General features: G+C 42.3%; 1 protein-coding gene across 13 annotated transcripts in view; it reads left to right on the top strand.

Moving 5' to 3' along the window:
- Positions 1-2198: 2198 nt before the first annotated feature.
- The window catches only part of tcf3b (transcription factor 3b), a 28279-nt gene continuing 3738 nt past the window's right edge, over positions 2199-26739 (top strand). Inside the window, exons 1-20 of one of the 13 annotated variants that reach the window (XM_079158186.1) lie at positions 2199-2663; positions 5742-5838; positions 7920-7992; positions 13599-13672; positions 14463-14532; positions 15040-15080; positions 15360-15492; positions 15846-15892; positions 20696-20789; positions 20897-20994; positions 21362-21485; positions 21628-21686; positions 22326-22401; positions 22991-23052; positions 23232-23438; positions 24128-24239; positions 24536-24686; positions 24981-25034; positions 25665-25906; positions 26024-26175. In XM_079158186.1, the coding sequence (XP_079014312.1) occupies positions 5764-5838; positions 7920-7992; positions 13599-13672; positions 14463-14532; positions 15040-15080; positions 15360-15492; positions 15846-15892; positions 20696-20789; positions 20897-20994; positions 21362-21485; positions 21628-21686; positions 22326-22401; positions 22991-23052; positions 23232-23438; positions 24128-24239; positions 24536-24686; positions 24981-25034; positions 25665-25906; positions 26024-26169 (1938 nt within the window). In that variant the 5' untranslated portion in view covers positions 2199-2663; positions 5742-5763 and the 3' untranslated portion in view covers positions 26170-26175. Of the gene's footprint in view, positions 2664-5741; positions 5839-7919; positions 7993-13598; positions 13673-14462; positions 14533-15039; positions 15081-15359; positions 15493-15845; positions 15893-20695; positions 20790-20893; positions 20995-21361; positions 21486-21627; positions 21687-22325; positions 22402-22990; positions 23053-23231; positions 23439-24127; positions 24240-24535; positions 24687-24980; positions 25035-25664; positions 25907-26023; positions 26176-26739 lie in introns of all 13 variants that reach the window. The other 12 variants (XM_079158190.1, XM_079158189.1, XM_079158188.1 and 9 more) reach the window with 12 other exon arrangements.

Raw genomic sequence — 26739 nt, 5'->3', positions numbered from 1 at the left:
TTTCTGAGTGTGTGTGTGAATACCTGTGTGTGTGTGTGTGTGTGTGTGTGTGTGTGTGTGTGTGTGTGTGTGTGTGTGTATGTGTGTGTGACCAAACGTGAATGTATGCATGGTATGTTTGTGACGGTATTTATGGCCCATATGTGCGTTTGTTCCGAGCAGTAACCCCATTACATTCCTAAGACGGTCCATGAGACTAATTAATGTTCTGTGCCGAGGCATTTCCTTCACCCATGGGACACCCGATGGATTATTTACCTATAGGTCCTATTGACAGCAAATCCCCCCCCCCCCCCCCCCCCCCCCAGTGGTGACCTCTGTGCAAATAGACAGTTTGAGGGATTAGGGTGTATTATGATAGCACCGGGCAGCTATGTACAATTTGCATGTGCCATGTCTTAATTTTGTTAAATGACAGCTCACACCCAGGACATTGGCATCCTGCTCACATAGTGACTCAAACGATACGTGAGTCACCGTGGGCCCTTTGTAGTGGTCCATATAGTGACAGATATCTGTCTGTTTCTGAAGTTTTCTATGTTTTTTTTGTTTTCTGTTTTTCTAATTCATAATATATAACAGTATAATGTTAAAGGTTGAAGACCAGAAACAAAGCAGGGTCATCTTAACTTCCCTCTGCCTTGACAAGGTTTGCCCTCCGGTTAGAAACAACAGCTGGACAGCTAGACACTTAAAAAAAAAAAAAAAAGTGTGTTTCTGTGTGAGGGATGTTATGTGTGTGTGCGTGTGTGTGTGTGTGTGTGTGTGTTAAATAAAGGTAGGAAACACATTAGGGTCCAAACCTTTTCCATAGTTCTTTATCATCATGGTGACTGAGCGGCAGTTCGTTTTAGATATCTATCTTTTGGTATTGTTATGTTGTAAAAGCAGCATTTTTAACATTATAGACACATTTGCGTTGCCTTTGCTGTTTGAACTGTTTTCTCTGAACTATTCCCCCCCCCCTCCTTCTCTGTGATCCTATACTCTGTGCTCTCCCTCCCCTCCACTCCGCTCTGGAGCAGGCAGTTACCAAGGCTGTGTTGGTCTTATGTTTAACAGCTCATTCACAAAAAAGACTGGCTACTTAGAAAGTAGAGCAGAAACAATTAGTGTATTAATCGATAGATAGAAATTCAGCAACTTGAATAACCTTTTAATTGTTTCAGTCAGTTTTCAAGCAAACATGCCAACTATTGTATTGTCCTTGCTTCTTAATTGTGAGGATTTTATGCTTTTGTTCATCATATTTGATAGTTAACTGAATATTTTGAGGGTTTGGTCTGTTGACTGTTAAAACAAGCAATGTGAAAGAAATCCCCGTGGTCTCTGGTAAACTAGATATCAACAATCAATTGATTAATTGAAAAAAATGTAAAAAGATATTAATCAGTGATGAAAATAGTAGGAAATTATGTTTATGACAGCAGTTGATAATTGTTAAGTATATTCAGATGGATGAAATATTATTTTGGATCCAGATAATAATTGGATGTTAATTTGAAGATATTATACAAATATGTGCACGTAAGTCTGAATAGTTCTCCTTCATATTAATCCATAAACTGTATAAGAAAATCATGACATATTCATAAAATATACATATATACATATATATATATAAATATATATATATATAAATCAGCTTATGTCATACAGTTGTATTGATATAAAGAAAAACATGTTTTAAATGTAGTGCAATTTAAATGTTGAGACAAAAAAATACAGTAACAATTAAAATAGTAATTTAGTTTATAGTTGCCTTTGTTATTGTAATGTAAATCAGTAATAATTTAAAGCCGTGGGTTGAAAATATAGTTTTTTGTTTTGTTAAAAAAAAAAGGAAAAGAGGACACAGCAACCAAAGTAATAAAATGATGTCAGCGGGCATGTCGGAGCCCCCCCCCCCCTCAGCCAGCTTCCCTAAGCACACAGGGAAAGTGAGCGTCAAGAAGAAGGCGGGCTCAACTTGGATTTCCGGACGTTCGATGGCTGACACTGCTGTCAATCAAGCGCACACGCTTCCCCATTGGCTGCGCTCTTTCGCATTTATCGTGCCATCTCGCCAAGCTGCTGCTGTGTAATCGCAGGTAACTTTCTTACGATAGCCTTCCGCTGGACGACCTAGTGCTCGTAGCGCTCTCGCATTTTGAGGAATTGCAGATACAGAACACAAAACCGAGCGCCGGCATTAGACATTACCGTCGTTTTGGCCGCCGGAAGACGCCAAAGCTGTATTTTTTTCCTCCGTGAAAATACCCCGTCTCTCAAAGGCGTTTGAAATCGGACACCGCTGGCATTGAGGCCCTCACTTTTTTTGTGCGGAGGGATACGTTGTTGCGTCTGACAATGTGGACGGAGGTGGTGAAGATGTCTACGAGAAGAATGAAATCATCTCAGTTGTAACAACAGGGGGAAAAAAAGGAAGACGCGAGATTAGTTACTATAATAGATTTGTTTGCACTCAAGACTTGTAACGTTGAAGCAAACACGTGGGCGCCGCGTGAAAAGCAGTTTTTTACCGGGACAAAAGGAAGACATCTACGCTGCTCCAATGCGTTTCATGCACTGAGGTCGAAATTCTCTTGAAGTTTTATGTTTTTCCCCTCGCGAGTCTCCGCTTTTCTTTTTACTGTTGGATATCAGACACTTGGAGAGGAGAGGTAAAAAAAACACCTTCTTTCACTTCACGTTTCGGGGGAAAGTTGCATGAATTCGACGGGTTTCACTGACAACCTATTTTGACGCCTGCAATTTTTTTGAAAAGTTTTTTTGGGAATGTGTTGGTTAAAACGGGGGGGGGGGAGGTTGTCTGGGTTTGAGGTTGCGAGCCAAGTGTGTGTGTGTGTGTGTGTGTGTGTGTGTGTGTGATGGTCTCCGCATCGACCACGGTAGAGGAGGAAATTACTCCTTTGTTCTGCAATAAAAGACCCCACTAACGTAAAGTGTTAGTCCTGCAGAACAAGCCTCATTTTGTTTGTTTTTTAAGTCGCGTGTCTCCGCCACGAGCTGTAGCCAGAATGTGGAAATAATGAAAATGTGTATAATGTTGCTGATCCTTTTTTTTTTGGGGGGGGGGGGGGTCTAAACTTTGTGTTGTGGGGGCCTGTACGTGTATTTTCCACACTAAGCCAGAAACAAACTTTCCATCAAACCCCCTTTTGGTCGCCCTTTAAACATTCCTATGGAAGAGTCTGGCCACCAGCTAGACTTTTATTTTATTGCACATTTGGCAGGAAATTCCTCATGCCCCCCCCCCCCCCCCCACACACACACACACACACACACACACACACACGCACACACTCGACTCCCCTCCCCTCCCATTGCAACGACTTGAACCCTAATATGAGAGAGAGAGGGCTCACTATTTTGTTGCATGGAAGTTTTGGAGCTCTCTTTCTCCAGGGTCACGACCGTTGCACTTGTTTATACATGTATATTATACATAATTTGTTTTCTCCACGAGGCCACTACTGTAGATTATGGGGTGTTTGTTAGTCTTCGGGATGTCAACACGCTTCGGGATAAATGGTGAAAGGGTTGGTTGTCAGCTCGGCCCCGAATGTGGCCTAGCGGAGATGATCAAATCATGTACAGCCTGCATCCTGTGGTGATGTTTACTGTCATTGTTATAAACTATTTCACCCAAAAGTGGTTTATTATAATTTATAATAATGTGTTTGTGGCACGAGACATTCACATAGGGGGGGGGGGGTCTTTTTGGACGGGATTTGAATCAACTGTTGAATATGCTTCTCTGGTTGTTCCCGAAGTAATAACATTTCCATAAACACTTGTTATAGTTACTTATTTTGCTTTTATTTTAATTTTATTTATTACATATGACCAAAACATGTACAACCTACAACCCAGGCGGGCAAAAAAAATGTGCTTTCAAATTTAGAAATATCTAAAAGTCAATATGTTATTACATGTTTGTATGACAGGTAGGAGCTTTATTAGAATTAGATTTGAAAGCCATAGAATAAAAACGGAGGTAGGCACGTGCATTTAAGTCGTGTTCAGAATTAAAATGAAACATTTAAGTGTTTTTTTTTTTTTTGGCATCTGTTTGGCTCAGTGGTTGTCTCCACTGGAGGTGCATGCTCGTTCATGGAGAATGACCTGCCTTCTCTGCCTTGTGTGGGGTGACAAAGACCCCTAATCTGCTTGCTTCAAATATTGATCCAGCAGTAGCTGAAGATGCCATTTTGTTACATTAAGCCCCTCTGTGTGCTCTACTCCTTTTTTTTTTCTTTTTTTTTAACCCAGTGGTCAAATAATGTCTGCAAATGTTAAGTTTATTTTAGTGCTCTCTGTGTGTGTGTGTGTGTGTCCCATTTTGTCTTTGATTTGGCCATCTTATCCAAAAGTTTGGAAAAGCAATGACAGCCATGTTCTTAGCCTATTTACACTTGATGTGTGTGTGTGTGTGTATGTGTTCACTTCCTTCCCTTGTCTCAAGGTTACATTAGTTCTGCTTGCCTGACTTCACTAGACTTGGACTGCACTTGTCTATTCTTGGGTTATTTTCATACATGCAGAACATTATTTATGACATTGTAATGCTTTTGTTTGTCTTGCTTTCAAGTGGTTCCTAGTTTATGTATTTTTATTTCTTGACATACATTTTAATAATCTGAGCTCCCCTTTTGTTTACATTTTACAACTTGCATTTCCTCTATAAACATCCATCCTTTTTTCCCTTTTTTTTTTTTTTTTACATCAATTTAGGTTAGTAGTGTATTACAAAAGAGGCTGTAAAAGCACACCACCTGTTGGTGTCCAAGTGCCTCTCTTCCTCCACTCGCTCCCCTTAGTTCCCCCCGTAAGGCTTGCAGATCCGCCGCTCGGCATCAGAGAGCGGCCTCGGGCTCGCGTTGGAATGCAAAACACAGGGTAAATCCAGTATTCACGCTCACTGTGTCATTTGACAAGGTTTCCTTTTGAGTTGACATATGGTAATTTGATAATGACGTGTTTGCGTACAGTCATTAGCGCTGCCTTTCACCCCTATTTCCTTGGGCTAACAATAGTCCCAATTATGTCTGTAATTGTAAATGTATTACACTCTTTTATGTAGCGATGAGCGACATATGGCCGTGTTATTTGCCAGGGTTGTGTAAAATGAAAGATTTTTTTTTTTTTTCTCCCCATTACGTGGTAGTGATTTGACTAAGGGGCTAAGTATTCATCATTTCATGGCAGTGTCTCCTCTTCTGCTTTGATGGGAAGGCAGTGACTGACTGAAGCTAGCATTTTAAAGTAGCCCCAGCTAAAAGTGTAGAGCGCTAAGTCGCCTGATGTGGTCTGTTTTCCCTCATCGGTCCGTAGTAATTTGAGCAGTATGTTTTGGCCAGCTGAGACTCAATAGACGATTGTTGATTTTTTTTATATATATATATAGATCCTTGCCTCTCATGTATGGATGTATATTTTTCGTATTATGTTTGGGGTTTTAAAAAAAAAAACACAAAATTTGATGCGTTGGCAATAAGAAGAAAAGTTGCTTTGTTTTTTTTTTCTCAGGGAAAATGCTGACTTAGCCCTACATTGGTACCTTATGGGAGACTAACACGTTACCAATATGAATCATATCCAGGGTTGTGATAAAGCAAAGAGAGAGTAGTTTGAATCATTCATTACCATCACCCTCTGTTTTTTTAAGAGATATATGTAAATTCTCTTTGTGCTTGCTAGTGCCATTAAAATCCTGTATCTGCAAATTTCTCTCATAGGGTTTATTAGAGACTGAAGGGTATGAACGAACAGCAGCAAAGAATGGCTGCAGTGGGAACTGACAAGGAACTCAACGACCTCCTGGATTTCAGTGCGGTAAGCGAGTGGGAGAGCAGTCTGGGTGGTTCTGGGTGGCAGTGGTAGGTGGGTGGCATTGGGAGAAAAGGGCTAAAGAGAGTGCGATACAGGTCTGGGTCTGAGCAGGGGAGAGCTGGAGGTCTCAATGACAGAAGTGGGGAAAGGGGAGCGCAAGGAGAATCAGTGGGGAGATTAATTTCTCAAAATCTGCAACACAAAATTGGATTTTTCTTTCTTTTTTCTTTTTTTTTTTTAACAATAGGTTTTGTCAGCCCAAGATATTTCCATCCTTCATTCTTGGCATGCGAAGGTAGAGCCGATTACATCAAAGCATGGCAAGTAAAAACACTGCTGTACCACAGGGTGACTGGTAAAAATGAATTCAGGTTTTAATATATGTAGGTTATTCAATAATGTAGGTGATGCAGAGACACACAGCAACAAGGAAGTGGATCCTCACTACAGCGAGCTGGCATCCACCGTAGAATGTAAATAGTGAATCAGGAACGACCGCAGGAAACTGCGGAAATAATTTCACCCTCGTTTTGTGAAGTGGAAATATTGTTCTATATGAATTGGGTTGCGCAGACAGCTTCTGCATTTCTTTTTTTTTTTTGTCATATTTTTAGTCTTTTAGGAAGACATTTTCACAGAGATGCTTTCAGAGGAATCCTCCAGACATTATCTACAAAGTGGATAGAGGTATTCTGTTCAGCCTTTATTTACTTGTGTTTCATGTTGTTGTGAAGCCTTTTGTTGAGCTTTACGCTGACATAAACATCTCACAGGCCCAATGGAGCTGTGATACTTTTTTCCCCTCTTTTAAATAAGCCGAATAGCTGGTAAGGCTAAATTGCCAGCTCTGGATAAATACTATATATGGGACACAACAGGTAATTCCAAACCGATGCTCCTAATGAATATTTGTCAGCGGACTTAATGTCCCATGATATTTTCTGACAGGGTACAGTCGATTTAATACTGAAGTACTAGTTTTTTCTTTGTGATTTTCTTTCTTTTTTCTTTCTTTTGTTATTTAGGCGTTGTTGTGCATGAATTTGGTTGGTGGAGCTTCATTTATAATGACTTGCATGATTCCGTCATCTGCTTTGTTAATGTCCTTTTATTCTCTGCCACACCGTCGGTATTTATAGGAAACCTTTTCCCCCCCATGAAAGAAACACACTCGTCGTGAAGGGGCTTTGTGGGAGGTTCTCGTTAGACAGTTCGGTTTGTGTCAGGAAAGCTCAAATTGATCGGCTGCCAATTTGTATCAGCAGATGTTCCGTTTAAATATGACATTGATAATTGGGTGAGAAACTGTCAAATTGTACAAACAAATTTTCCTCCTCTTTGTTTTATTTTGCTGGCTATTCACGGAAACGCATGCTAGATTGGACGTGGAATACAGAAAAACTAAACGGGAGATATCTGCGACCGAATAAAACCAAAGATGGCGTCCACATCGGTCACGTAGACCTACCCCTGTTAAAGAGAAAGAAGAGAGAGATCAGATGTGGTTGTGGCAGATTGTGTTTTTGTGTCCTTCTTAGAAAAGGGTTTGGTTTTTTTTGTACAGGAGAGTTTGGCCACGTCACTGAAAGACGCCACATAGCAGATATCCAGACCACATCATAGCCTCATGGTGAAGCCCACAGTGGCTCTGTGACAAAAGCCACAGCCTCATCACAGGGTTCACAGTTGATACTGCAGGATCAACTTTTTATATGAAAATATGTCTGAACGGTTTCATTTCAAAATGCTGTATATTTGTTTGGGGGCGGGGAAAAAAATAGATACAGAGGTTAGTTATTTCCGGAATGTGGCGGTTTGCATGTGTATAACGTGATAGTTTTCATCAGCATGTCTTAGTGTTACGCTAGAAGTCGTCTTAATAATGGTGGAATCACATGTTTAAAGAAAGATAATATCTCACTTTAGACTCTAAAACTGAAATGCCTGCACGCACGCACACACACACGCACACAAGGACTGAGCGACATGTGTATGTGATGTCATTTATTAGTGGAAATAGGATGTGTGAAGTGTGCCGTCCTTTCCTTTGTTAGTTAAGGCATCTTTCCTCTTTTGTCTTGTAGATGTTCGCGTCTCCAGTAGCCAATGGGAAGAACAGGACAATGACACTCGCCAGCAGTCAGTTTGGGGGATCAGGTAAGCTTTCAAAGCAGCAACACTCAATCACTGTGCCGTGTGTCTTAACAGTGGTCGTTTTTTTTATATTTCGTTGATGTAAATGTACTTGTTTTAACTGACATGACTGTGGCTGCATGTGGGTTTTTTAGTTTTCACATTAAATGCAAAAAAATTCAAATGATCATGAAAAAGATCTTCCTCTCGTTGCTCTTTTGGTATCTAGCACGCAGAGGGTTTCACTTTTGATTGCCCCACTTTTGAGATCGCTGCCTCCGTTGGTGCAAAAGTTTTTTAAATTTGATTTGTGGTGCTCAACGCTTTACAAAATTGCATTTTGAAAAACTCAATCTCCAGTTTAGTCGCTGATAACAGATTTCATTGAAGCAATTTGCTGCCAAAGAACAAACGTATGAAATGAGTTGTGCTTGTATTTGTTTATTCAACTATGGAGTAGTGTAAATTCACATTTAGCATCACGCCACAGTTTGTTTTATGCCTGTTTAGTTGTTTAGATTAGATAGAAAAATATCCGTTTATACTTCAGCCCTTTTATAAAGGATTGAAACTGCAGATTTATTAGTATCCACACATTTTATTTTAACATCTGTCTGATGATTCTTTCCCTGTTTCTTCAGCTAGTCTTTCTTTTTAAAGTGCAAAGTAGCTGCAGTTAACCCCCTTTAAGCACCTGAAGCCTTTAAGTGAGCTTTTCTCTCTTCCTGAATGTTATTAGTAAGTCGTGTTACTTTCGTTCCTCTGTCACCCTTCCAACCTGCCGTGTGAAATCGAGTCACACTCCCCAGTGTTCCCCAGAGTGAGAATTTGGCCACTGAGGAACAAAGGCAAAAAAAGGGGCTTATGGACTTGAAACGACTCCTCCACCCTGAAGTGTAAAACACTCCTCCCCCAACACGGCGCAGGGCTCTTACCCCCACTGATCTGCAGGAAATGGCTCGAGTCCGAGACAATGTCCCTCACCCCGCGCTCGCAGCCTCTTAAACTGGCCCAGCATGCAGCGAGCGGCCAGAGTGGAAGAGAGAGCTCATTGAATAGAGGGATCAGCCTGTGGAAGGCAGGATTCTGTTTGTTTCTATTACAGCAGGCAATTACTAAGCAGTGAGGAGTTAATTCCCCCCCCCACCCCACCCCCTCATGTCCCAAAGTGTGGCCCCTCTGTCATTCACACCTATTTTAATGCAATACTTCAAGCTGTCCCATTTAACTTAGGGGGGAAATCTGCACGTACCATCTAAGAGCCAAAATGCAGGAGTTTCTTGTCGATCGGTTTCATGTTATAACGCAATAAATTGCAGTCTGTGTATATGAGGAAGACCTCTCATTTAGACAGACGGGGATGTTTAAGGAAGGAACTGGAAGAAAATTGAGTGAACATGATTTATTTATTTATTTTGAGATGAAAGGACTGTGTTTCGTCAACGGGACCGTCTTTTGAAACCCCCCCAAGAGACAGCTTATTATTTCAAAATACAATATGGCTATGGGCTAACCTATTTATTGTATAAATGATGACCATTAAAGAACAATGTCCGTCTATGACGTCACTTAGCCGGCTTGTATATTCAGGGGGCCCTGCAGCGCGGGAACGGCAGCAAGCAGCCTAGTGGCCCACCAGACCACCTCTATTCATCAACACAAAAGTGCTCAGAGGGGTGCTAATTGCATTAGGCGTCCCTCTCCCTTCCTCAGTGGCCAGAGAGAGAGAGAGAGAGAGAGAGAGCGAGTGTGTGTGTGTGTGTGTGTGTGTGTTTGGGGAAGGGTGTGTTGGGGAGAGGAAAGAGAAGAGGATTGGCAAGAAGTGTGGGATGTTTGAGAAGTAGGGGAGGCAGAGTGTGATAGTGTGTGGTGGGAGCTGGCCAAGCCAACAAGCCTTCAGGCAGGCGTCCCCTCTGTCACCTCTGCAGCTGCTGGCAACGTCTCCAACCCCCTTCTCACACACACACACACACACACACACACACACACACACACACACACACACACACACACACACACACACACACACACACACACACACACACACACACACACACACACACACACACACACACACACACACACACACACGGGACGCGACAGGCGTTCCCTTAGATCACAACAAACAACATTGTGAATTTACACATGTGGTCTCTCCTGGTAGCTAGCTTACTCGCTGCATTGTTTGACTTTTGCACTCTCGGGCTGCATACCTGCACACGCCTGCAGTATTGTGTCATGTATTTGGCTCCGCTTGGGTGAGTTGTATTTGGAAAGTCTAAGCCGGCCAAAAAAAAAAAAAGAGGAAATCTCAAAGGAGAGTGCTTTCCTTCTTCAACTAAATTAGATGTTTTCAGAGCCTGCAGCCCACAAGAAGGCTTTGTGGCAGAGAATAAATATGTTTCTGGGTGACTTTCACTGGAAGCACATTCACACTAGCCATGCCAAAGTCTGGATGGATGTGATACACGCCCAGACAACCTGTTGTGTTCATGCCAGCCCCGTGTCTTTTAATATTTCTCATGCGTGTTTCTAATTAGTAGATTAAAACGGGGTACTTTCTATCTTAAACCTTATTTTCCCAGTTTGACCATCATGTCAATCGACTGTTTTTAAATCTTCATCACCTGCTTTACTTTTGTTCTTTATGTAACTGATTGTCAGCTGTCTGAAGATGGAATAGATTTTGGTGTTATTTTATAAGTTAGCCATGAGCTGGAAGTACTCTGATGCTGTCTTAAAATAATCTTGGATGTCACACTGAAAGCTCATTGAAATTAAGCTTTTAGTGGTGATGGCCACTTAGGTTTTGTACAATCAGAGACAATAAACATTTCAGCACGTCCACTAAAGCTGTGCGATGTAGCCAAAATCTTCTATCACAATATAGCATTCTTCTGGTAATTCAATAACTTAATAGTTTATACTCTTGTGTGAAAAAAGTACTGAATATTTTCTCATTTAATTAAGAACTTTACTGCAAAATAATCAGATTTTCTGAGTAATTTGCTAGAGTTTATTATCAATTTAGACAACATACTTGTTAATTACGGTATCTCAACATATGATTTCATTACAATGTGATTACATCTGAAAGAGGATAATCATATTGAATTATCGCTCAGCCCTAACCTCCACCAGTATTTATAATCCAAGGTAATGATAGGTTTCATCTCACTGTTCTGATACGATACTCTAGTTATGTTGTTCTCCGCGGTTAAAGGAAGATTTGTCGAAGCATTAAAAGCTTGTCTGCTTCCACCAATAAGATGTAAACGCAGAAAACTAAGCTGTCAAAAGTACGTAAGGAGGTGTGACACCGCTACGTCAGCATCACACTGACTATTGTATGACGTGATAATCAATTACAGCTATTTGAAAGGCGTCTACGATGTGTATGAGAGCTTTGTTTTTTTCTTAAGTGTATCTTGGACAGCAGCAGTGCTTCGGCGAGGTGACTGGAGAAATGAAAAGCTCAATAGTGAAGTGATAAAATGCGGATGAAATAAAGCCCAGATGGGGCAGATCTGTGTGTGTCCTTTTAGATTTCATTGAGAATGCAAAAAGTGTTCACAGCTATTCATCTTTTTTAGGTCACAGGCGAAGGGTTGGTTTAAAACAAAGTACTAAAAATATTTGTACTGGCCAAAATAATTGATGTAGGAGTACATCTCTGACCTACTTTGAATGGTACAGAACATATCTTGCTTTTACAATTAGACTTTAAAACCTGCTTACTTGCTTGTTCAAGAGCAACGTACCACAGGATATAAATATCCCAAATCTAGTGGCTAGTGTTGCATTTGACCCCAATGTGTTATTTCTGCAGCATCTGAAGCTTGTTGGGAACTTTATTCTGCATTATTTTAATCATCGTAGTTGTTTGCAGTGTCTGTTTTGTGTTTTTGATATTGCACGTGACGAGAGATTAACAATAGGAAGGTCTCTCTCCTGGCATAGTGGGGCTCTCCTAGCCTGGCTGAGCGTCAGTGTCACCTCAGCAGCTCTCCACCTTGTTTTAATTGCCTCAGAGTTAATTACTCCAGCAAGTGTGAAACAATGTTGTCAGACTTCTCCTGCACAGTCGTGCTTTCGCTCGATCCTCTGCACCCCCGCTGGTCAAATGGAGGCGAATGAGTGTTGTATTGAAAATGGCTGTGAACACTGTGAAGTTATTCCTTCTTGTTGGCTTGGTAGCGCCGCTCGGTGCAGGTTATTGTTGACAGTGACGGGTTTGACATTTGTTTTGAGGTTACCTGTACGTGTGAAAATGGTCTGCCAGCAATTTGGAAGAAGCCAGAGTGTCTTTAAGTGGAACAAAGAAACTTGAGTTAAGATGCATCTATTTATTTTTATTGGTATTACTTCTTCCTGGCACCAGGTTTTGGCTCAAGTGTCTTCATATACAAAGTCTGTCGTCTTTATTTAGCGGCGAGCCCGTCACCAGTGTCCCGGTGCCATTGGACATGGTTGACGGCGGCGCGGCGCTTTATTAGGCGCCGCGGCCCCTCAGCTGGGCCGATGTGACAGTGAGCGAGGCTGATCTTTTGAGGTCCCCCCTCTCCTCCCTGCTTGCCTGATTCTCCATGCCACTGGCATCGGCTCCATAGATCACGGCTGTCGCAGCGTGTGTAGGTGCTTGCACCGCTCTGTTAGTCTCATCACTCATTCTCACTCGTCAGCCAGGCTGCTGATCTCGCCCAGACCCCTCTCACTCTGCCATCCCTGTTGTTTCTCCCTCTCTCTCTCTCTCTCTCTCCCTCTCCCTCTCTCTCTCTCGTCCCCTTGCTTTCTCCCTCCACCCGCTCACTCTCCCTTTTGCTTTCTCACACACATTTTTTTAATTAGGCAAAAATCAAAGGCGAAATATGAATATTCATAAGGAAACCGCATTAATATGCACAATTATGCAAATCAGCATGCAATTAAGGCTCGTGTCTCCAGAGAGCCTGGATAGCATTAGTGCATAAGACAGGGAGAAGGGGATGATGGGGGTATTTTGGAGTTTTCTGCTCCACCAGTCTTTTGGCTGCGTTTATTCCTTTGTGCCACACATCGGCCTTTTCTTTACCTAAAACATCGGAGGTTCATATTTTGGCTCAACGCGTTTCTGTTTTGTGTTACTTCACATGTTCGTATGTGTCAATTGGATTTGAGTGGAATTTAAGCTATCCGCTTGGATTACATTAGGGATGTAAATGGTTAATTTTGTGCTATTCAGTGACCGTAATAAACACTAATGGGTACACTGAGCAGCATATCACGGTTTATTTTTTTAATTTTCCAGAAATGGCGTAACATTGCATCTTGAATGCGACAGCGGTGTCTTTGATCAATAGTGACGCTTCCCTCTTGGCTCGCACAAGCCCATTGTGGCCACTTAAGGACATTCAATGTGTAGAGTAGGACGTGGTGACAGGTTCCCTTGATATGACTCCAACATCAGGGCATTTCTACATATCTGCAGTGACGCATAGGATAATGATTTATACTGTCATTTGGGGATTGCTAACATTGTTACATTAATCCAACATGCTCTTTTTTTTTTTTTTTTGGAGTCTTTCATCTGTACTTTAGACTAACTTGCTGATCTCCCTACCCGTCAGTCTTAACAATATGTCTTCTTGCAGCAATAGACGAGCGCAACGGCTCTGGGTCTTGGGGCTCAGCAGAACAGAACAGCCCCTCTTTCAGCCAAGGACGGGTAAGATCTAAACACACACTCTCACTCTCGAGTCGCACACAATTTTAAGTTTGGAGATCTAAGCATTAACACCAGATGCCATGGTATTGTTAATCAGTCGGCCACACACGCACACACACCCTCTCCCCCTACCAGCACAACAGCTTAGTACCGTTTCATGCCGTGTGCCATGTTTGATTTGAAGTGGTAGTTTTACTCTCTACCTAATAACCTTGGCTCAGGATCCTGCATTGGCAAGCTCTCTGGTAGCCCAGAACCTCTGCGGAAGCCCACCGGTAATTGCAGCTTCACATCCGCTGTAACTGTCTTGGCACAACTCTGTGTAAATACAAGGAACATGGGGTGAAATAAATGCAGCAGGCTTTGATTACCACAAGTTGATAATTAAGAAAGTCGGTTTGAATCCCCCGAGCTGATGCAGATTTGTTTGGCATGGATCCTATTAGTTAGACAGAAAAGCAGAGGGAGAGTGCTCGCTAAGAAAGCCACATAGGTGCGCTAACAAGACCACTAAACATTGTTTATCATTCGGGTGTGTGGGTGTGTTTGTTAGTCTGTCCAATGTTCGAGCCGGCATGATTTAATTACATTTTTCTTTGCTTTAAGGTTACTCATGTTGTTGTTGTTGTTGTTGTTGTTGTTGTGTTTGTTTGTGTGTTTGTGTGTTTGTGTGTTTGTGTGTTTGTGTGTTTGTGTGTGTGTGTGTGTGTGTGTGTGTGTGTGTGTGTGTGTGTGTGTGTGTGTGTGTGTGTGTGTGTGTGTGTGTGTGTGTATACCATTGTTCCCTCAGGGCTATGGCGAAGGATCCCACTACGAGCATGAAGGCTTGTCCTCTCCGTTCATCAGTGCAGGGGTTGCAGGTATGTTAGGGCTATTTCTTTAACAAGTGACTCTTATGTGGTTAAAAAAAAAAAAAATGCTTGACTACATTTTTCAGCACTTTAATGGGAACGAGTGTATAAATTTCCTTCTCTGTGATGGAGGACATGTTGCCTGGTCACACTAAAATAATCATGTTGATAATGGCCATTCAGACTGTTGTGCATACTTTGTTTTCTGGGTGTTAAAATGTGTATGCGTCTACATGCATGCGCGTGTGTGCCTGTGTTCGTTCGTTGAGTGTTGGGGATGTTAGAGCACTGAAGCAGAAACCTTCCCCAGGGTTTTGTCTGGCAGGCGGCTTTATGCAGCTGAGCGTACTGAAAAAGGGGAGGGCATCCCTGGACTTTTTGTACTTAAACACCACAACAAAAAAAGGAAGCTACTTTTCATTTGTTTTAGCACACACCATTGCCTCTTAATGTGTCTGGATAAAGCTCATGGTTTCACTCATTAAGGTTCATACAATCTTCACTTTTGTCTTGCAGGTAAAAATGAGAGGCCGCCATACCCTCCCTTTGTAAGCCAGGTATGTGAGCGTTTTGCTTATTCCTTGCATCTCCGTGCGTGCGTGCGTGCGTGCGTGTGTGTGTGTGTGTGTGTGTGTGTGTGTGTGTGTGAGTGAGAGTGAAAGAAGCGCTAAATTCATGTAATGCATCATGTAAAGGAAGCCCTGTTTTCTCACTTCTCTTTTCATGTTAAACACTTTGAATTAACTGTCTTCATTTCCTAGAAGAGAAGCTGTTTGTGCTATCCCACGCCTTCCGTAAGTAGTTAATTGTAAAACCTTCTTTCTCCATTCTTCTAGCCTGGTTTTCTTCCCGGCGACATAGCGATGCCCAGTCCAGATGCCATGTCCCCCTCTGGCCTGAAATCTGGCTCCCAGTTTTATCCGTCGTACCCCAACAACCCAAGGAGAAGGCCGCCTGATGGAGGTATAGGTATGACAACTTCATAATTGATTTAATTGTTCAAATGTTCTTGTTTTGTCTGACCATTTTTGTCTACATACGACAACTCTTTTCAATACAAAGGTTAATACAGATGACTGCACAGCAGCGTTCATTCACACTGACAGACATACACACTGCCTCACACACGCCTTAGTGTGTTTTGGTGCTTTGTGTTCTACTCTGTTGTTGGATTTAGAGCACAGGAATAAATTGCACCTGAACTGACATACCATTGTCAGATGTGTCTTTGCTAAGTCCTTATTTGTGTTTTTGTCTCTCTTTCACCCTTTTCTCTCTCTCTCTATCTCTCTCTCTCTCTCTCTCTCTCTGCCCGCATACAGAAACCCAGCCAAAGAAGATTCGGAAACCCCCTGGCCTGCCGTCCTCGGTGAGAGCTTATTTCTGCTTGCCTTCACAGCTCACAGTCCTTCCTCTCTCTCTCACTCTCTCTTTCTCTCTCTCTCTCTCACTCTCACACTACACGCTCTTGCTACATATAGACAAGACGTACAGGCAGACACACACACACACTCTTGCTCTCCCCACTCTGCTTGAGCAGGTCTGTGACGGACAGGGGTAAAGACCCACTGCTCAGCCAGACTCTGTGAGCTGACAGTCGGGCAACTCGGGGCCCAATAAACATCATCACTGTGGCTGTCTCTACACTACACTCAAGTGGTTTCAAGTGTTGTTCGGGGTCTGGTTGTCATGTAGACGAGCAATTTTATAGGATTTTGAGGTGCTTTGTCGAGTCTGGTAACTCACCTTCTTCAGTGGCCTGATTTGAATTATACGTTTTGTAAGAACACAGAGGTCCTGGATTTGGGTAATGACGGTACACCGTGGTTCATGCAGCCAGTGCATGAGGGGTTCTAGTAGGTTGTGGTGGCTGGTTCAAATCTGGATCCAGTTCAAAGTTTGTAATGAGACACTTTGACTTCTTAAAGCAATACTTCACCCACAAAATGACCATTTGTATATCAAATACTCACACCGTGTAACCTTGAATTCTTGAGGAAAACATAGTTTTTCTCGCTCGCCTCCACTGTGAACGGAGAGTCAAAAAACAGAAGAAAGTCTGAATGAAGTTAAGTTAATGGAGGCCAGGTTTAACGGCGGTTAAACTATATCCATCTGTGTACAAACTCTCACACAACTCGTGCTGTACAACCCAAGTCTCCATTTATCCAGTCGCATGCTCACTACCCAAACACGTGCGTCTTCGCTAAAACCGTAATATTTAAATTACTCAAGACGCACACAGACGAGCAGCGAGCCTCTGCAAGCATAAGGCTGTTCACGTGAAAGTGTTTTTAAATGGTGCGTTTAAAGCGAAGATGCATGTGTTATGAAGTAGTGAGCAAACGACTGGGATTATACTGCACGAGTTGTGTGACAATTTGTCAACAGTCGTTTTGAAACAGTAACTTTTCTCCTTTTCTTTATTCTTCGTTCATCCTTTTTGTGGACATTTGATAAAAATGTTTTTTCCAGAATTAACGGTAACACGGGGTGAATAAACAATATAAGAATGATCATTTTGTGGGTGAAGGACAATGTAGAAGCCATTTTGAAAGTTGCTTATAAGCAAGTTTGTAATGTTTCCCCCGATGATTCACTTTGAATATCAGTTTTGGAGTTTTAGTTGCATAGTTTTCGGTTATTCATAACTTGTCGCTTGAAATGGGAAACTTAAAGCTAAATAGATCCAGTTGGATTTCAATTTGAGAAGCGGATTTAATACTGGATTCAACCGTGCGCTTACGAACTCTAATCCTTGGTCAAAGTGCTCCGAAGTACCATATAGTGCTTTGATTTACTGTACCAAGTGTCACATTTTGTCAGTGGGCCCAGAATTCCCAGCAGCTGATGTGTGGATGATGGAAACCACACATAGCTGGAAACATAAGTCACCGTGACGTGTTAGAATATATCCTGAATGAATCTCACTGTTGGTTTAAAGCGACTTGACGAAGAATTGAACCGGGCAGCAGTTGCACACATCATTCCCAGTTATAGATTATTTCCACTAAGTCCTGTGTGCTGATTACCAACCAGTCCATCCATGCAGACTCAGCTGCTGTAGATCGCAGATGATTCACACGCCATTTGCTCAATTTGAATACCACAAAGCATTTTCAATGCAACACTGACTTCCCCTCTGCAGAAAGTTGTTTATGGTCCTGAACCAACTTTTTTTTTTTTTTTTTAAATGGCAAACATGATATGTAATGTCAGAAGAACCCTACTGGGTTGTTGCTTGTTATGCTGCTATTAAGAGTCCAGTCGTGCTGCTTGAGCTGCCACTGGATCATCAATATGAAATGCTGCACATGCACAAACATTTTCACCCGGGACACACGCTACTGTAGTTCTCAGATGACAAGAGTGACCTGAAAGATAAACTGGATATGGAACCTTTGCATCTCCTCACTTGCGTCATCTGTGTTTTCAGCACGGTGCCTTGAATCAGTGAACCAGTAACACAAGCGGAGGAGAGCAAGATTAAGACTAGTTTATTTATAAATACTGGGTTTAAAAAAAAATACCTGCACGTCAACCCGGACTACAATTTCTTCATCGCATTAAAATTTGTTGCAACATTCACAAGAAAAAGTGAAATGAAGATTGACTCATGCCTATGCTGATGTTTTTTTAAACGCATGGATGGAGTGAATTCAAAGGATTTTTATGGCTGGCTAGGTCCAAATCACGGAGCCACGGATGCATAATCTGGCAGGAAATGAAGTCGAGCATTAACAGTGTTGCGTTCAGACTCGGAGTCTTATTTTGAGACAAAGTTGCAGCAGATGCAACTGCAGCCGGCTGCATTGATGAGGTGGGTTCATATCGGATCAGTATGGAGGTGGATCAGAGTTGGACCTGGTGGACACGCTGCTTTATCTGTCGTTCACTGAAGACCTTCAGAAATCTTTTTTTTCTCTTCAGTGCTGTCCTCCACCTGTGGGTGTTGTCACGTTAAAGTGGCTGCCGAAACCTCTGCCGTGATGACTACACCACAGAGATTGTCTGTCTGGCCGAGGCCCCCCCCCCTCTTTTCACCGTCTGAACCTCTGTCGTTCCCTGCAGTGTGAACGATGGCCGCGTGGTTTCGGTGCGAATGATGAGATGTCTGCGTGGCGTGTGTGTGAGAACCCCCCTCCCCCACTTCGCCCGGCCCTCTGCCTACGCTTCACCACATGATGGCCTGGGTGGGCCTCCCCCCTGTGAGTGACCCAGTTGTGAGGCGCGGTGCTTGCGAGGCCTCTTAGCCCCGTGTCTGAGCCCAGATTAATGACTGCCGATGATGATCCTGTGGTCTTTCGTCCCTCCCACACTCCCTCCCTCCCTCCCTCCCTTCACCACCCCGTCAACATGCTCTTTAGTTTTTCTTTATCTACTTTTCTTACTTAAATCATGTTGCCATAAATCAGCAAATGGATAGCTGCACTGTAAAGGCGATTTGTCATTTCCCCCCAAGCTCCTTTACTTCTGTAACCCACCAATACCTGTGCACAAGAGCGCTGCCCTAACCCCGTGAACCTTCACCTCCTCTCATCTGCACCAATCAAACACGGAGGAACTTCTCTTCTGCCCCCTAGTTGTCCAATAGACTAATCACAAAACCCTTGTGGTCGAATAAAGGGCTTTGAGGTTAGTTTGATGTTAATCTTCATCTACTCCCCACCCCTTGCCACAACCCATGTTTTTCTAGTGTAGAGACCTTTACACGGTCGTAACCTGAATTACATTAAACCCCTATTAGTTGAGGATTTTACCCTAGAAATCCCCTTTCTTCCTGAGAATACAATTATCCAGCAGCACCAGTCATTGTGTAGTTCTCTGTTCCCATCTAGAGCAGCAGGATTCACTCGACATTGTTCCCCGTGAAAGAACAACTCAAAGCCTATTGTTAAATGAAGCCATCTCCGTCATGTTTTCCCCTGAATTAACCGTGATCATTTTAAATCCCCTGTTTCCTTCACACTCCCCTGGCCATATCAAGCTTTGTTTAAGTCATTTAGATTACCTTCTCCTGTCCCCCTTTAACACCCCTTATCTCTCCTACCCATTTCATAAATCATCAGGGCCTTCATTTTTTTCCCCTCAATCCTCCCCCTTGCCCCTTTACCACCCCCTACCCACTGCAATCTCTCCCTCTCTCTTTCTGTCTCTCTCTTTCTGTCTCTCTCCCTCTCTCTTTCTGTCTCTCTCTCCCTCTCTCTCTCTCACTGACTGGATCCCAGCCCCCATCTCTCTCCCTCTCTTCGCTCCCTCTCCTCAGCCCAGCTGCCTGTGGAGTTGGATGTGGTCCAGGAACAGGCAGATGGCTCTGTAATTAGAAGTGCATCTCTCCATTCCCTTTCCACTTCTCCCTGTTAAATCAAATTACAGAAAAAATCCCTTCTCTGGATTAGCATTCTTTGCAGCCTAGCCTCCATTCTCTTTCTCTCTTCCTCGATTTGCCATGGTACTACAGAGGAGGAGAGGAAAAGACGAGTGGTGGCCGATGGTGTTTGGGCAAACTGAGGGCTTCTCATGTCCATCTTGGAGCCCAGAGATGTGTGTCACTTAAGGCCCCAGCCTTCATTTTTGTTAGCAATATGTAGAAAGGATGTGCAATTGGACCCTTTTTTAAGATGCTATTATAAAAACGTCATAGCTGTCAATTTCCATGTTTTCTGGAATCCAATCCTCCTTGTTGATGCCATATAGAACGTGATAGTGCTGGTTTGAGGGTATTGCTGGTGGAGAGAGAGAGAGAGAGAGTGTTGGCTTGCTGAAGGCATGGTATGTGTGCAGGCTGATACTGAGTGTGTTACAGGGAGGGGCTGCAGGCTAGGCAGGGCAATGTCACTGGGGTCCTGGGAGCAAGAGGAAGTGCTCACTGTGCACTGGGATTCAAGCCGTCGCTGTGCCCAGCATGGCATGGCCGCTGTGTTCTCCTCCACAGGCGAGGAGCCGGCCTGCCTCCACCGCCGGCAGACTCCCTCTTGCCATCTTGTGGCCACTTGAAGCTACTGGAAAGCAAGCGCGGATAGGACGGATCGATTCCTTATTATTTTGTCTCTCGTGATACAAATTGAGAATATTTATCTTTTTAAAAAAAAGAATCCTAAAATGTCCATGTTTGAGTATGTAGTCGTTTTAGGAATCACAGTCTAACTGCTGACTGTGTTTGTTTGTTTAGGTGTATGCTTCCACATCTGGTGATGAGTATGCAAGAGACAACGGAGGATATCCTGGTGCTAAGCCTGGAGCTGTCTACCCTTTCTATATGCAAGGTAACCTTTCACATAATATCCCTGGAATGATTTTATTCTGTTGGCCTGCTTTTTTTTTTTTAAAGGTGTTTTCATATTTTAAAATGTGTGGGTGCTTTTCTCAGAAGACCCCTGGTCGTCCTCTGGCTACTCTGCCATGCTGGGTAACTCTCCTCACATTGGACAGCCGGGCTCCTTCTCTGCAATTAACCCACAGGACAGGATGGTGCGTAGAAATGGCATCAATCTCAATCAATATTTGTCTTTTTTGTTGTCGTTTTTATAATGGCTCATATCTTCTGATGTTGCTTGTAAGGAAATGATGTGGTAAACTTGATGGCCTAGCTTTTCATTGAGAGGAGAGATTTTAGCATCTGTTCTTCAGAAGTAACCGTTCCTTTTCTGTTAATGAAACCACATATCGTTTGAGCTGCATGAATTACTGTGTTAACATTTAAGGTACTATATAAGGTTGAGTGGTTAATAATAATAATCAATAAATGAATCTTCCTTCATGAAGCATTTCTCACATTTTGTTTAGTTTTCTGTGAGGGGTTTGTGCCTTATGGAAGCTACTTGTATTCCCTTTCCAGAAGCGTCAACCCCTGCCTCTGTCCCCACAGAACTATCCTCTGCACGGCAGCGAAGTCAATGGCTTCCACTCAGCCCCCACCACCTACAACCACACTCCCGCCATCAACGGAGAAGGCATCATGGGTACGGAGCGTTTAAAAATGAACTTATCGCACCAGTATCTTGGAAGCGTCTGTCCCATGGCCGTTTGATTTATTTATTTATTTTCTTCTTGAAAAACAAATGATCGGGTTATCTGACTTTGTGATTTCTTTTGTCTCTGCAGCAAACCGAGGCACCACAGCTGGCAGTTCAGGAGATGAAATTGGGAAGGCTCTTGCCTCAGTGAGTTATTTTTTTTTTGTTTGTTTGGTTTTTCAAATTAGTGCTGGGCAATGAAACTAATACAGAGTCATTTTGTTTTATTTCCTCTGAAGTGAAAATCTGTGATGTTGGGGTGATGTGCGTAAATAAATACTAATTTAAAAAAGAAAGATTATGCTTAAAAAAAAGTTCTGTCAGCGGTTTAGCATTATTTTGGTTGTTGAATGAATTTCTATTGTAAAATACACAACTTAATAAAGACAAAACGGTGGAACTCAAGGACTTAATAATTGTATTCGGAGATTTACATTTTTTGTTTTAAAGTGTGCATGAAATTCTCAAGTCAATTTATTTGGCAAATCTACGACAAATGAACCCAGCACAGAAAAAAAATCAACATTTACTCAACAAAGTAGTATTTGTCCAATTTAAAAAAAAAAGATTATTGGTTAAAAAGAACCTACTTAATCATTTCTTCTTTTATTTGCTGTAACTCTTTGATTCTTCTAGTTCACGTTTTCTGACGTGGCGTTAGAGATAAATATTGTGTGACATGGAAACCATCGTGTCATCCAGAAAAATCTATTGTGGCGACGCATTGCTCAGTTCACTATTGCAGTGAAAATCAATAACGTTGGGCTGTTTGATCAATTCTTTCAGATTTACCCGTCGGACCACAACAGTAATAACTTCTCCTCCGCTCCATCTACTCCTGGGTCTCCTCAGGCTATTGCAGGTACAGTTGGATTCTCACTTATTGATCACATGAGTGTGAAATAATTAGTTCTTCTATATGAGAAGACAACATTTTAAGGTTTTCATATGTTATGTCGAGTCACTTAAAGGCATTTAATCTCCAATCACCACCGTAATGTGTCATTATAAACACTGATAGAAAGAAATCTGCATATTCATAAACACGTTATTTACCGTGTCTTTATTTTACCTGCATCATTTAAGTGCTATCTTGCTTTGATGTAAGATTCATGTCAACCTAACCGCTGATTAAATTGTGCCAATCAGAAGGTTGGTAAACTGCCATCAGGTGGTTTTATCCTGTACTTTATTCTCACTCATGCAACCACAAATTTGGATGATATTTCAATTTTCGCCACAGAATACTGACATCAGTCCAATTGATTTAACTTGTTCAGTTTGATTGCAACCTTGTTTTTGGCACACAAAAAAGAATCACTTGAAATTGTTGGAGCAAAAATGATCCTCTGCATTTTTAATGATCTCCAGCATAGAAACGTGCCTGCAGCGCCATCTGCTGTGCAGTTAACAATTACCTCTGAACATTATCCCAATATTTCTCTCTGCAGGAGCTCAGTCTCAGTGGCAAAGACCAACCACACCCAACTATGAAGGGCAAGCACACGCACTGGTATGTGAAAACGTTTCTCTGCTTTCTCTTAACATATTCTCACAGCCTTTTTTATGCTTATTTCACTGTTAAGTACAACGTATTTTTCAAAGACGTACAGTGCATTTGTAAGCTGTTTCCTGGAATTGTAATGTGCGTTGTCATTTTGATAAAGTGCATGCTTGTTGTGTTTTTGAAAGCAGAGTAAAATGGAGGACCGTTTGGAGGAGGCCATCCATGTACTGCGTAGCCATGCTGTGGGTCAGGGTCTAGAGGGCGCCCCCGACATGCACAGCCTGTTGTCCGCTGTACACAACGGGGGCCTCGGGGCCCTCGGGGGCCTCGGGGGCCTCTCTCCAGCTTTCCCAAATGCAAGCCTTGCCCTCAGCAACAGACATCCTGCTCTGGTGAGTCAAGCAGGATACAAACTAAAGTGTTCATCTGTGTTTTGTGGTTCATTTTACAACCACACAATATCTGTCAACACTTCTGAAAACTCTGCAAGGAGTTTGTTTGCGTGCTGAATTAATGGAGGTTGAAGTACATGCTTATTCCACCAGCCATTGCTGAAGAAACCTCGTTAGTATGGAGGTTAAAACAAACATTCTTTAGGTTGTTTGCAACATGGCTTGCATGAACCATAACATGTGCAATACACTTTGATTTATTGATTGACATGGTACCTTGATTTTATCTTGTATTTATATGTTACATGCCAAATTAGCTTTTTGAAGAAATCAGATTTCTGTTCTTATTAGCAAGAAAGAATTATGAAAATAGCATTGGTGAGTACATTTCCAGTAATATGTCAAACTTGTGCCATCTGCTGGTAACAAATTGTAAAATTACAAGCAAATGGGAGTAAACTATGTTTATGCATCTTCTTTGGTGAGTTAGATAATATATAATTTAGGCAAACATGTAAAACATTTTGAATTAACTCCATCATTTATTGAATATTTGTTCTCACAGAGTTGAGCACATGTCACGTTGTTTTTTTCGGTCTTTAACGCAGTTTGCAGTGTGTTTTCTAGGGGTGTCGTTGTGATTTGTCTGTCCCTGTGAGCTTCACCTCATGGCTCTCCACCTTCCTCAGCAGGGAGGGAAACACGAGGAGCCCACAGGCCTTCCTCCCAGCAGCACTCTTCTGCACGGTCATCACGCATCCGGACCCACACCACCAGTCGGCCAACCGGAAGGCTTCACCAGTAAGTGTGACTAGATATCTTGTTACTTACAGTAGAGCACATCGGTTGTTGTTTTCGTGAAACTGCACAATAGAATGTCTTTTTATTTAGCATCGCCACAGAACCAAATGTTTGATTTCAATACCCAGATACTCATTCATGATTCGACGAGTGTCCATGCACACTGATATGCAATTGAGAGTTCTTCAGCGAGCTCTGCTCAACTTAATTAGCTTTCCACGTTGATCCGTTGTATTACATGCCCTCCTTAGAGAGGTTACTTTGGAACATCCTAACATCTATGCGTTCATCCCCAGGTCTCCCTGGTGGTTTGGCCCGCTCCACGCACTCCTCCAGCGGCTCAGACATCAAAAGGGAAGACAAAGAGGACGACGATGACGACAACTCATCTGTTGGAGACAAATCTGATGACGAAAAGATGGACTCCAAGGCAGCACGCCTTCGACGGTAAGGTGGTCCTTACTTTGTTTCTAGTATTTGTTCTCTGCTCTGTGTTTTAACCAAAGACTTTATAAAACTGCACATTACCATAAAGGTGGAGATTGTCTTGACACAATTGCCAAGTGTGAAGATATTAAGGAACCTGTTTGATATTGGAAATATCTGCTGCAGGGTTCCACATGTCTGCTGTTAAATGTGTCAGACGGTGTAATTAATCCTGTGTGCCCCACCGATCGCCCAGACTGTTCGGCATTTAACAATGTGGAAATCCCCCTTCCCCCCTTCATGTCACGTTTTCAGAAAGGAGGCGTTGACCCTCCAGATGCTCGCTAGTCTTTCAGACCAGAAAGATGAGTAAGTCTCTCCAATAGAGGGTCAAATTCTTGTGCTTTGTTGGCTCTTGTCACACATCAATTAAAGCACATGATTGGCAGAATCATTGTAATAATATCGTGACATTCTGAAATGTATTATACATCACTGACTTTCAATATTTCTGTATTTATGCTGCGAATTTTGAAATGGAAATGTATTTTTTTAATGTATTGGGCAAAAAATAAAAATAGAAAAACATTTACCCCCAACAAACATTACAATAGGAAATGCAACAAATATTTTTTGGATGAAACTACAGCTCATTATGCCTTCCCTTTTTTAATTTAAGTACGTAATTTGTTGTTAAAACCTGTAAACACAGCAGCACACACAGTGTAGTATACTAACAACATATCAGATATTTATGATCAAATGATCCAGAGGGAGATGCTGCTTCATGGACAATGTTTTTCACTTATATACAGTATGCATTCAACACACTTCCTATGTTTAGTGTGTCCATTCAGCACAAAGCTCAACTGCTCTTCATGCTAAACTTAAAGTAGCTGAATGCCATTCACACGGTCACATGAACACACTAAGTGTTCGATTGTTTGTCTTGAAATGTCTTCCTGCCCGTGGCTTCATTATTTGATCTCTATCTGTAAGTAGTCTAGATGATGAGGAAGATGACGAGGACCTTCCCCCTGAGGTGAAGTTGGAACGCGAGAAGGAACGGCGAGTGGCTAACAATGCCCGCGAGCGTCTCCGAGTACGGGACATCAACGAGGCATTTAAGGAGCTTGGGAAGATGTGTCAGCTGCACCTAAGCCACGACAAACCTCAGACCAAACTTCTCATCCTGCACCAAGCTGTGAATGTCATCCTTAATTTAGAGCAGCAAGTCAGAGGTCAGTCTGCCAGCAGCACGTCGTGGATGGGAAGCACAGTTATGTTTACCTTTTGTTAAATACACCGTTACTCTTATACTGAGAGGGCCTGTTTCTGTTTTCCCTTCCTCTTGTCAGAGCGTAACCTTAACCCCAAGGCAGCATGTTTAAAACGCCGTGAGGAGGAGAAGGTGTCTGGGGTGGTGGGTGAAGCAGCCATGCAGCTCTCAGGAGGCCATCCTAGTATGGGAGGAGATGGCCACAACCCAATTGGCCACATGTAACACCAGGTAGGCCTTAAACATTGGCTACAGAAGTGATTATTAGGATGTAAACATGAGTGTTTTACAGGTATTTGTTTTACCCGCAGTTACTTAAAAGTTAAAATCCTTAAAATTTGGTTACAGGTGGTAATTGCAAGGGAGATGCATTACTACAAATCCCAGAATTCTTGGGGCAGCAAACATTCCTTCACCAGCAAAATAAAACCAGAGTAGCCAAACAAACTGACACGGTTGTAGTAATAATAAAAAAAAGGTAAATAATTAGTATTTTTCCATCCTACCATAAGCAATGGCAATCTAGTTTAATGATGCATATGTAGTTCTCCACATAACAGCAGGACACAGTTAAAGTTGTTAAAGTTACCTTGATGAAGAAGTATGCGGCCTCTTCATCGCTGTGGCTGCTCCTTTTGCTCTATTACCTCCTGCAATATTTAAAAACTAAGCCGCTGACGCAAAATACCAAAATAGCCATTATAAACAACTGTGGCGGCTTCACATTTAAAGCCAGTTGAATACTTTTTAATGTTCAGCAGCAGGAGTAGAACATGTTTGCTTTGAATTTCCCTT

Source organism: Pholis gunnellus, assembly GCF_910591455.1.
Source record: "Pholis gunnellus genome assembly, chromosome: 4".
NCBI classification, from domain to species: Eukaryota; Metazoa; Chordata; class Actinopteri; order Perciformes; family Pholidae; genus Pholis; species Pholis gunnellus.
This window is presented reverse-complemented; position numbering and strand designations above follow the sequence as displayed.